The sequence below is a fragment of the Arvicanthis niloticus genome, chromosome 14 (genome assembly GCF_011762505.2).
Source record: "Arvicanthis niloticus isolate mArvNil1 chromosome 14, mArvNil1.pat.X, whole genome shotgun sequence".
Classification (NCBI taxonomy): domain Eukaryota; kingdom Metazoa; phylum Chordata; class Mammalia; order Rodentia; family Muridae; genus Arvicanthis; species Arvicanthis niloticus.
This window is the reverse complement of record NC_047671.1, coordinates 70,799,467-70,812,116: the sequence shown is the minus strand read 5'-3', so window position 1 is coordinate 70,812,116 and position 12,650 is coordinate 70,799,467. Positions and strand designations below refer to the sequence as shown.

The window sequence follows — 12,650 nt, the reverse complement described above, 5'->3', positions numbered from 1 at the left end:
GATTGACAATGTTGCTTTTATTAAAGATTTCTCTTGAATTTCTTAAAATGAATTTGCTAATAGGGTGTGTCACAACCAAGATGGGGTGGTATGGTGCTTTCAGTTTTAGTTAATGAGTCATAATCTTTTGTCTCCTCCCTCATATTCTGGAGTACCTGATAGCATTCCTATCCACCTGCCCCCATTCACAGGTTAGAATATTTTACAAATTTTAGACTTTTAAGACAATATTTGGTATATACCAAGTTAATGTTAACAAGAACCTTTTTTAAAAGATAGGAGGATTATGGTAAAATTAGGAATAATTTGGAATATATGGAACAAGCATAAATTTGTGGAAAGGGGCTAGAGAGGGGGAGTAAGAGGGAAGACAGGTGAAGGGAAGACAGGTGGAACAATAGACCTGTATTCTTCCTTTAAGCTGTTTTGTAGGACTAGTAATATTTGGGTACAACATACAAATTCATTGCTACTACAGTTTTATGCTTTGTACTTCCAGTCTTCTTCATAGACGTAGTTGAAGCTTGCAAGAAATTGTGAAGACTGACTACCAAAGTCTTAGTTTTTGTTTTGAGGAACTTACTTTTAATTTCTCATATTCCTGAAAGATTTTTTTCCTCAACTACATACTAATATCTTCTTTATTTTTGAAACAGAGTTTCACTATGTGGCCCTGGCTTACCTGGAACCTTCTGTCTACACTGGGTTGGCCTTGAACTCTTAGAGACTGGCATCCCTCTCCTCCTGAGTGCTGACGTTAAAGGCATCCACCATCACACCCATCCCACCAACTGCTATTTTCTGTTTTTAGTCTGTCCTGACAGCTCTATGTAGTATGTAGCTCAGGCTGCCTTTGAACTCACTGTTCTGTTGCCGTCTCTGAAATGTTAGAATTTACAGGGATCAGACATGATACTGGGCTCTAATTGCTTCCTTGATTTATTTTGAAACAATTTTATACTAATAGTGTCAAAACTATACATTTTTGCCCCTTTTAAAGATTCCCTCCTGTCCCCACATTTTCTTGCATTTATTCCATCTCTACTCCTTTCCCTACACTTGGTATGCAACACACACACACACTTATACTTTTATGTTGATATGTGTATAATCTCTACCTTGGTGAAGAGGGATTTGTTTTTGTTTTTTAGTATATTTACAGTTATGTAACTATCTGTACTAGACAATTTAGAGAATCTCTGGAGAGCAGTCTTGAGACATATTGGCCCACCACTTTAAAACACTATAGTGTGTGTGTGAAAGGTTGCTGTTGTATAACACTGCTGCCCCATTGCAAGCATCATCCATCTTACTTGTCTTTTTCCTTCATGTTCTGTTTCTTTTCAGAAATAAGTACTGTTCAGTAGTTTCATCCTGTAGGTGGGAGACACGTCTAAACTTGCACTTTGTTCCTTGATGTGTCTTCATTACTCACTGAGTATGTCCTACTTTTATTGTTAAGATATTCCGGATCAACCTTTACTGTTCTTGCCTCCATCCTGGAATCAGGCATTTCTATAGGAAATTCTGCTTCCTTTTACTTGAAGATGCTGCTCAGAAAACAGTATTAGAGCAGATGCTATGTCCATTGCTTAACAGTGTCATTAAGCCGGGCGATGGTGGCGCACGCCTTTAATCCCAGCACTTGGGAGGCAGAGGCAGGTGGATTTCTGAGTTCGAGGCCAGCCTGGTCTACAGAGTGAGTTCCAGGACAGCCAGGGCTACACAGAGAAACCCTGTCTCGAAAACCCCCACCCCCACCCCCACCCCCACCCCCACCCCCGCAAAAAACAAAACAAAACAAAAACCAGTGTCATTAAATAATTGTACTTTCAGAAATTACTCTTTTCAGAGAGATTTGGTTAAAGGCTAGGTGAGTTCTTGATTTTAATAGTAGTTAAAATACTGTATGCTTTTCCAAAATGGCTTCACCTAAGGATGAGCCAGTGTTATTTGTTTTCATTAATTTGAGCCCAAACTTCTTTTCCTTTTCTTCTGTTCAGTCCAGTTTTCATTTTGTCATGTTCCAGCATGAACAATGTCATGCCTTGACTAGACCTGACTGACACTGTTAGCATCATTTTCAGTATGCATTTCCTCCAGGCTAGAAGTGCAGCAGCCGGGCAGATGACAAGGAGGAGGGGCGAGGGCTGGAGTGGAGCTAGACCAGACCGAGGCATTGCCCCTGGAGCTAGAGTTTTCAATCACAGGAGAAATGATCATTTATTAAATATTTAATAGCAATGCTCATGTTTAGATGATTTCTATTAAAATTTTCTTTTCCTTTGACAGAGCCGCTCCAATAAAGAAGATCCAGAACAGCTGAGATTAAAACAGAAAGCCAAAGAGGTAGGACTTTCAAGTTACTTTTCTAGTCTTTGTGTTGAGGGAAGGTTGGCAGCCTCACTCTTGGCAATTAGGTCAGGGTTTATTTTACTGTTGCATACCATTTGCAAAAGCCTTGGGGAAGGACAGGAACTGCTGAAGGCAAGGGCAGTACTTCAAATGAGGTCAGTGAGCTATGTGCTCTCCTTTTAAAATTTATTTTCAAGGCTTAGGCCTTTCTGGAAATGGCTCTTTGTAAACTGCAACTATATACTTGGAGGAATATAGAGTGGGATTAAAAGAAAGAAAAAAGAAACTTTTGAGATTTAGCATCTGGGACTGTACAATAGGCTACATTTTTCCAGGGTAATTGTTCGTTTTGTAAATCTGATACTGCTTATAATTCTTTGGCTGGGAGGCGGTACTGGGATTTAGTTTTAAATGGAAAATGCCTCTGGCTTTTAATTTTCTGGGCCCAGCAGTTTTCTGTTCTGGAATGGAGCCCTTGTTTCACACAGTTCATGTTTAGCTGCAGGGGTTTTAGTTTATAGCTTAGACTGGTTAAGCTTTTACTCCCAGAGGCCTCTGCATAGCAACTGTAGAAATCAACAAATAAGTTCATTTATGTCTGCAGCCTCCTCTCAGTAGCTGACTTTTTACATTTCCCAATATCCATTTCCTGACTTCTCTAGCCTCAGAGAAAAAAGCTCCACTAATTGGAGCTTATTTTAATTGAGCCTTAATATTGGATCTCACTGGAGTTGCCCCCAGAGCTACTGAGAACAGAATGAAATGAAAGTACCTAAGGTTGAAAGGGTGTGTGTGTGTGTGTGTGTGTGTGTGTGTGTGTGTGTGGAATTTTTCACTTGACCTACAGATTCTATTCCTTCCTGAATAAATCATCAAGCCTGTTCACATTCCTGGTTAAGAATCTGACAGCAGATGATAATAAAGACAATTGAGGTGTGAGATGTGTGATATGGAGCTGAAGAAATTGGTTTCTATAGTTACTTGACTGATTTCATGCAATTTTTAAGGATCTTTGTGCTAAATCCGAGTGATTTCCTGAGCAACCTTTTTCCTTAACTGTGCCTCTTGAACTATGAAATTTGTTGTCTTCAGCATTGCAGCACTTGGCACCTGGGTGCCAGCAGCAGCAGGTTATTTATTAATGTTCCAAGGCCCTTATTGTTTGGATTAATGTAGGAGTTGAGGCAAAACACATGGAAATTAGTAAGATTCTTTTTAGAATCAATGTGTTGTATTTTCTGTAGCATAGAGAAAGAAAATACATGAACTCTGGGTAAAGAGATGTAATGATTAGGGCAAGAAAGGAGGGACATAAAGTGTTGGAACCAGAGTCACTTTAAGGAAATTGTTTCTTATTTTAAATTCCTTCCAGTGGAAATGTATCTAACATTTCTTCATGTGGAGAGCCACAGATACCGTTCTTTCTAAGCAAACCTAGGTAAATGATAGATCTGTGTAGTTGTGCCACTTGTCACTGCTCTGAGCCCTGAGTATCTCTTCTTGGATATTTTATCTTGGAAAGTTAATTATCTTATTCTGTGTGTTGTTGCTTCATAAACATGGGCATTTAGATTGTTTTTTTGTTTCTTCAGCTCTGAAAGAAGTGGTTTTGTTTTCTGAAGTCACTATGTAGACAGCACTCCTCAGACAGCACTGTGGGGCAGGGGTAGCTTCTTTACTTACCTGAAGGAGAGCGGACCTGCCTCTTGTTCTTTCCTTTACACTTCTATTTACTGTTTCTTTTTCAAGCAAGGTTAAAAGAAATATAATTTCCTTCCAGGTTATTTTTAAAGTCTTCTACAGTAAATCCACTATGATCAAAAGGAATCAAACTTCTTAGCCTGGGTCTAAGAAGAGAGTCGTTCTGTATTATTTATTGTTGCAAAGTTGTTGTTAGTTTGAAAGTTAAATATTCTTATTTTTGTCTTCTGTCCCTTTCAGAGTCACACACATAGGTATTTTGATTATTGAAATATTATCCATACATTACTCTGGAGTTGAAATATTCTCTTGTAAAGTAATTTATAAAGGTATGCACTTGTAAAAGTTGTAATACTATGGTTTGTTATTTTGGTATTAACTAGGAAGTTTTCTTGATTTAATTGGAAGATTAGTGCTGTTTTGTAGTGATTGCTCTATTAAAACAGCTTTGTTTCCCTTTGCAAACTGGTCACGGAAAATGGACAAATGACAACATTATAAATGCAGAATTACAAAAGAACCACTTAAAGAAGTTGTAGGCTTTGTTTATGCTTGGAGATGTTTCAGCAAGGTTGTTTATCATGTTTCAAATCATGCCTAAATCTAGACTTTGAATTGTTAATGACTACAGCTTTGATACTGATGGTTCTCCTAGGGTTTTTCTTTTTTCCTAAAATAATTTTAGAAACTTTATATTTTTATGTTTAGTTTATATGACAATCTGTTAAATTGACAGGTTTTTATGAAGGTATCTAGTGATTGCTTTTTATTCTTCTATTGACAATATTGCTGTTCTTATCTGGCTGCCTTTGGGTTTGCCTTCAGCCTAGTCTCAGCCCATTGCAATGGCTCCTGCTGCATACTGTTGGCATTGACCTGACAGGTTATCCATTTGGAAACCTTATTGCAGTCTAGCAAAATGTCTGGGTCCATCCATGTAATTCAGACATTTTATCTTAAACTTGAGGGGTATCTTTTTCAGTTTTCAGTATGTAGTGTTTTTTGTTTGTGCATTTGTTTTGCTGTGTTTTAGGTTGCTGTTTTTTCTAAGAACAATCTTCACTGCTGCAATTTAGGGATTAATAGATAATTTTTCTAAAATGTAAATGGTGACATGCTTTCATTTTACCCTCGATTTGTAAAGCTTTAACGTACATCACTAATTGTCAGATTCTAATTCCAAATAAGCAGGCTTAGTCCAGCTGCAGACTTGTCTGAAATCTGTGTTGTATGTTGTAGATTAGCATCTGTCTTCCCCTTAGTGTTCTCCCTTAGTGCATCACTCCAAATTCTGCACAGCAAGCCATCGGACCTTAAAGTTTAAGCATCCTGATTTCTTAAAGAGTTTTAAAAATATATTTTATGAACCTTATAACTATTTAGATTTCTTTTTTCTCTTTTGAGACATGTGAGTTCTGTGCAAAGTGAAACAAAAAAAATATGCATTCATTTTCTTTTTAACACTTGAAGCCTTCTCAGCTTCATTTTATATCAGACAATAAAGGGGAAGAAAAGGACTACAATCATGTACCTGTTGGAACATTGACTTTGCATACCAACCTGTGGGGAAGTGATTAAAATGCATGACAAATTAGAAATATATACTCTGAAATAGGATTGTTTTTCTAAATAGATTATGAAACTGAAAACTCAGGTTACAACTCTCCAGAGACCACTATTGTGTAATTAATAGAGTACTGCATATAAGGCCTCATTTCTGAATAGAAAGTATATTTTGAGAAAGGCTGTACAGAATTTGTTATTTTGGTCTTTTACTATTTGTTGCTTTGTTTTTTGTTTTTATTTGTTTGTTCGGGTTGGGTTTTTTTTTTTTTTTTGGAGGCAGGGTTTCAATATTTAGCCCTGGATGCCTTGGTACACTCTGTGTAAACTAGGCTGGCTTAGAATTCATAGAGATCCTTCTGTCTCTGCCTCCCAAATTCTGGGTTAAAAGTATATATCACTATACTTGGGAGGACATTATTTTATTTTGTTCTGTTTGTATGTTTGAGACAGGGTCTCCTTATATTATATAGCCTTGAAACTTTCTGTGTAAACCTGTTCTGGCCTTAAACCCAGAGATCCACCTGCTTCTGCCTCCTGAGTGCTGGGATTAAAGGAGTGCATATCTGAATGATTCTTACCTATTACCAAGTTTAGCTGCTAGCCTAAGACACATCAGCTGCAGCCCTCAATATCTGTGTCTTCCCTGAGTAAATACTTTCAGATTTACAATCTTCCATGACACTAGTGGCTTCTTAATCACTACTAATATCTCAGTTCCTACTAACCAACATCAGTTGTTCTTGTAAACCATAGGTTTCACTTCAGTGGTGCTGGTCTCTTGCTAATCATGGCTGATCCTTCAGCACCAGCTGACCAGAACTACAGTTTAAATTCTGAACATCACATAAATGATCTTAGCAGTGTCTTTGCTTCCCCTTGAAACTTTATTCGCAAGTCAGGCCTCCATCATTCTTATTGTTCTCTGCATTCTTGTCTTTAAAGCTCCCGCAACAGCCCATTAAGCTCCAAGTTTTCATTGGCTTTTCCATCCAGAAGTTCCAAAGTTCTACCACAATCTTCCCCAAACACAAGGCCAGATCTGTCATACAGTGCCTCACGACCTGGTGCCAATTTCTGTTTTAGCTAGAGTTTTCAATTGCTGTGATTAAGACCATGACCATAAGCAACAGCTTGGGGAAGAAAGGGTTTATTTAAGCTTATTATTGGGACTCAGGAATCATCCCACGAACACTGATGTCACACAGGGATTGTTTATTTAACACACACCCTAAGACTTACCAATCAGTGCCTTAGCTAGAATTTGGGGTCTGAGACTACAACCTTGAACATTTTTATATGTCAGCTTATAAAGGCTAAAACAACAACAACCACAGTGAGCTCATACACAGGCGTCAGCACTTTTAGACTGCTACATTTTAACAGCTCATATTGACCTTTAATTTGATGGTTCTATAGAAAGCTTTGTGGGATTCTTTAAGATTAACAAACTGGGGTCAGCATGACCCGATCTGAGTCAAGTTACTTTTCAGTGACAATGACTGGCAGGCATGTTACAACAACAATATGAAGTAGCTGTCAGGCTGGGACACAGTGGCTTCAGCTATGCTAGAAGGAGGCAGGCGTCAACACTTAGGCATCCCAATCACAGACCGTTGGGAAGGGAATTTGACATAAGAATTTAAAGCAGAAAACTAGATGTTGGAACTGAAGCAAAGGATATGGATCACTACATATTGACCTGCTCAGCCTGCCTTTTTTATAGCATTTCAGGACCACCAGCCCAGGTGGCACCACCAATACAGTAAGTTGGGTCTACCACATCATTCTACCACATTCAGTCTACCACATTAAGGAAATGTGCCACAGACAAGTCTGGTTGGAGGCATGTTCCCAGCTGAGTTTTTTCCTTCCACGATGACTCCAGCTTATGTCAAGTTGACATAAAACTAGCCTTTCATTTTCTTAAATGTATCCCTCACAGATCAGAAGATTTTAATTTCAATGAAGACCAGTTTTTCAGTGCTTTTGTAAATAGATATGTCACATCTAAGAAGTCTTTGCTAGACTCCTAACTCATGAAGATTATCTTTTGTGCTTTTTATAGTTTATGTTTCTAAACCTTAAGTTAATTTTTGTATAACATTTAAAGTTTATGTCCAGATTAGATGTTTTTAAAGTTTATTTTATACGTGGAGGTTCACTTTCTCCTCCATTTCTTCTTTTCTTTCTCCCTCCCTCCCTCCCTGCTTCCCTCCCTTCCTTCCTGTTTTCCAAGTTAGAGAGTTTCTCTGTTTAGCATGGTTGCCCTGGAACTCGATCTATAGATCATGGTAGCCTTGAACTGAGAGGTTCACCCACCTGTGCCTCCCAGGTGCTATAATTCAAAATGTGAACTACCCAAGCCCCTTTTTTTTCTCCCCCTTTCCATTTTTTCAATAGATATAATGTTAGACATTCAAGGTACTGTCAAAGTGGATTAGGGAGTTGGGAGGGCAGAGACTCAGTCTTAACACAGGAACTCTGATCCTTTGTGGTCTTTTCATTAGCACTCACATTGCAGGAGGTAGATCCTTGGGTCAGTTTTCAAAAATCCTTTTGGTGTATAAGGCAGGGGAGTTGGGTTCTGGGGATTAAGTCCAGAGCCTCACAGGTACTAGATAGGTGCCCTGCTGTTAAGCTATATCCTTACCTTTTAAGATCTTTATCAAGTCTAATGGAGTAATTCATGAACACGGTCATCTCTTCGTTTGTTTTTCTTGTGTGATATTTTGTGACTTGAAGCATACAAATAGCTGTACATAATTTATTTCTCAGTATTTCATTTCAATGTATCTGGTTCCACCTGTTCCTTACTAATATTGGGTAGATGATTATTACTGTTTGTGGCAACTTGTATCTTGTAGTTTTGCTAAATGCATACATTAAAACTAGGGTGACTTTTTTAATGTTTTTTGTTTGTTTGTTTTGTCTTACATTTACCTTTATATGACTGTGTGTGTGTGTGTGTGTGTGTGTGTGTGTGTATGTATGTACTCTAGCACATATAAATGTGAGGACTAGAAGACAACTTGGGAAGCTGATTCTCTTTTCTACCTTGTGAGCCATAAGGATCAAACCTCAGGTCATCAGGTTGAGCAGCAAGCCTCTTACCCATCTGAGCCGTCTTGCCTGCCAGCCATGGCTGGGAGAGGAGGGTGTTGTTGATGATGCTTTTCATTGATAATTTAGCTTTTCTGCATATATATAATATATATAATGATTATATATATAACCATGTAGTTCTGTTGAATTTTTTTCTGAGCTTCATGTTGTCGTCATCTTCAACTACAGGTATCAAATCTGTATTAATGCCAGAGCTTCCTCTTGTTCTAGTTATGTCTGATTTCTTTGCTGGTTTTGAGAATGGTATTGGTTTTGAGAATATGTTATAACTAAAGAACTAATTAAAACAATGGCCAGTTTTTCAGAGATTTTTGCTTGCTTGTTTTGTTTTGTTTTGGAAATTTTTTTAAAAGCATGTGTGAAGGAAGAGTTATTTACCCAGTCAGTTTAAAAATCTTCCTTACAAGGTATGGGAGAGGGCCCTTATTTGGTGTGATTTATCTTGAAGATATCATATATCTATAGGGAAGGCCTTTAAAATATATTTTTATTTGATTTGTGCTTTAGGGTAGATTAACTAGAACCAGCTTTTTTGTTACATAGAAGTTCTGGATTGTGGCAGCATCAGACTCTTGACTATAGTTTTTATTAAAAAGGCCAGCAGCAACAAAAGATTTTATAACTTCTGAAAACCCTTATCTAACAATTTATTTATAAGAAAGCCTACAGCTTAAAAGGATTTCTATCCTATAAATTTTAGTGCAGATAGAATATTTCGTAGCTTACTTTGATTATTGGTTTTCTAAGTATATTTATGCTACTACATTAAAACAAACCTTAGCAGATAGCATGTATTCAACAGGATTTTATTTTCCACAGCTCTGGAGACTAGGCAATGTAACATGAGCATGAGAGCTGGATATGTGTGATGAGAGCCCAGCCCTCATAGGTGTCCCCGTGCTGTGCTCTCGGCCTTACCGTTTTTATAACACGTTTGATCTTTGCTTACTGTTTTGTTTCCTAGGAATATTCCTTATAGATAGGCTGTGACTATCTTCAGCCTCAACAACTATTTTTTTCCTTACACAGCAGTATGATTTCATGAGAATTAAGTTTTTTTTCTCTTCTAGAAAAGCTGAAGGGTTTATGCAGCGATATTTTATTTTTTTACTTTGTCTTTATAAAGATACATCACTATTTCCACATATAATCACTTTGAAATCCTTTTTCAATAAGACATCTTTTGTGGATACCTTCTGTATTGTTGCCCTAAGACTGAAAAATTGTGCCTTATAGTTTTGACCATTCCAGACTAATGTACATCACTCAAGATTTTTGCCATGAAGATGAATATAAAATAAATCCACAAATCTTATTTGCAAATGTTTTTACAGAGGACATTGGTCTCTGATTACTGGTTCTACCATGTCTTTGGGTGGCTTCTATGAAATTGCTCTACTCTCTTAGACCCTCACTGTGCAATTTTTTTTCTTTTGAGTAGTCAGTGGTTTTAGTGTGGTTGTCAGAGATAAGAGTACGTTAGAACTGTATATGGTCTATAATCTTCAAACACTGTGCTGATTTCCTTTTACTCAGAAAAGGATGACTGTGGCTTGACCAGTCTCTTTTTAACTGACTGTAACTTTTTCTGCAGGCATGTCTTACTTTTATTTTTCTTCTTCTGTCTGTACTTCCTCTTCCCTGAGCTCTGTTTCTTCTATGTAAAGATTAAGGACTAGGAGCTACTGGAGTCAAGACATGAGGAATATGCCCTTGGCTGGAAGGAAGTCAATATTTATTTTAGTCTATAATTTTATTGGGAATAAATATAGAAATTGGTTTTGTGATCATTTTCCTTCTAAGCATCTGTGTAAATGCTGACTCTTCCCCTTTCCCCCATCTTCTAGCTGCAGCAGTTGGAGCTTGCCCAGATCCAATACAGAGATGCTAATCTCACAGCTCTTGCAGCTATTGGACCACGGAAGAAGAGACCACTAGAGTCAGGAAACGAGGTACTGATAATAGTGTTTGTTGTTGTTGCTTTTGTTTTTATGTCAAAAATGTAAGCCAAGAAGAAAACAAAGGCAAGAGGCGTGGAGATCATCTATCTTGTTCTACATGATACCAAACTTTCTTTTTCTCTGCTTTGCAGAATTTTTTATATAAGTTCTATATATTTTTTAAAATCTATTTTTGCCATTTTTTTAAACATGTGTGTTTTTTCAACTCTTTTTTTAAAAAATATTGTTGTTTTTAAGTCCCTATTTTCAAGTATGCCATTTCTCTTTTTAAAAACCCCTGTGTATTCTTTCTAACATTTGTAAATATTCATTTTTTTTATATGTGTGGGGTATGGGGGGGAGTTGCATGTGGGTTTGGGCATACAAATACAGATGACTGTAGTGGATAGAAGGTGTCAGATCCCCTGGAGAGAGCTTCAGTTACAGGTGTTTTTGAGCCTTCTGACATAGGTGTTAGAAATTGAACTTGCTTCTTCTACAAGAGCTGTATATTCTCAAAGGACACTCTAGGTCCGTTTCTTATATTTTTATGTAATCTCCTGTTTGTTTATCTATACCTGTCTTCTGAGACTGCATTAGCCCTCTTATTTCTGAGCACAAAGTGTGTGTATATAGCTGTCTTAGTTTGGGTTTCTGTTGCCATGAAGACACACCATGACCAAGGCAACTTTTATAAAAGACAGTCATGACCAAAGCAGCTCTTATAAAGGACAGTATTTATTTGGGCTTAGCTTACAGGTTCAGAGGTTCAGTCCATTATCCTCAAGGCAGGAATCATGGCAGTGTCCAGGCAGGCATGGTGCTAGTGAAGGCCAAAGGTAAACAGAAGACTGACTTCCAGGAAGCTAGGAGGAAAGTCTCATAGTCCACCTCCACAGTGACACACCCACTCCAACAAGGCCATATGTCTTAATATTACCACTCCCTGAGCCAAGCATATTCAACCCACAGTGGCTTATTTATTATTTTTTCCTAAATTCTATTTTAAATTTTTAATTGTTTTGTGCACATTTGTGTATGTGAATGGGATATGCACACTCTTGTCAAAATGCACATAGAATGTCAGAGAACAGCTGACAGGACTCAGTTCTCACCTTCCACTTTCTAAAGGCAGGGTTTCTCTTGGATCTGTTGCCATTGTGCTTACTGCAGCTTATCTGGCCTACAAGCTGCCAAGCTGCCAGGTAATGTTCTAGAACATCTCCACCTCCCATCCTCCCTTCAAATGGTGGGATTACAAACATGTACCATCATATCATTAATTTTATTATTTGTAGGAAGCCGTGGTTAGCGGTGATACATTCCGCCATTGCAAGATGGCACTGACATCCCGTGTCTCCACAAGTAAACAACTGACTGCGCAGGTGCAAAAGGCTAAAAGCGTGCCAAAGTCACTGCCCATCCCGGGGCGTATTATGGGTAATGAGTGAACAGCCAATCAGAAGTGAACACGTTACTCTAGGGTGTATATAAGCAGTGCCTTTTCTGGTCTTTCGTCTTTCTGCTTCTGCTTATACAAGAAGTAAAGCCTCGTTGTGGTAACCACCCGAACACCGCCTCACGTGTCTCTTTTCGCGGGCGAAGGGGACACGGAGGGGCTCGGAACATATTATTATTATTATTATTATTATTATTATTATTATTATTATTATTATTATTTTGGTTTTTCAAGACAGGGTTTCTTTGTGTAGCCCTGGCTGTCCTGGAACTCACTTTGTAGACCAGGCTGGCCTTGAACTCACAAACCCGCCTGCCTCTGCCTCCCAAGTGCTGGGATTAAAGGTGTGTGCCACCACTGCCGGTATATCATGAATTTTTTAAAAACCTAGATATATGACAGTACTGTGCTTAAATGAATTATAATTTATTCAACTACTTCTCCAATAAATGCTCAGGTCATTTTTCAGGTCTTTGCTTTCATTGCCTCTTAGTAGTTCCTTTTAC

At 38.0% G+C, this 12,650-nt stretch overlaps 1 protein-coding gene across 1 annotated transcript in view; it reads left to right on the top strand.

Moving 5' to 3' along the window:
• The window catches only part of Taf4b (TATA-box binding protein associated factor 4b), a 100,818-nt gene that overhangs the window by 58,437 nt on the left and 29,731 nt on the right, over positions 1-12,650 (top strand). Inside the window, exons 13-14 of the mRNA XM_034517652.2 lie at positions 2,293-2,349; positions 10,593-10,697. Of these exons, the coding sequence (XP_034373543.1) occupies positions 2,293-2,349; positions 10,593-10,697 (162 nt within the window). The remainder of the gene's footprint in view (positions 1-2,292; positions 2,350-10,592; positions 10,698-12,650) is intronic.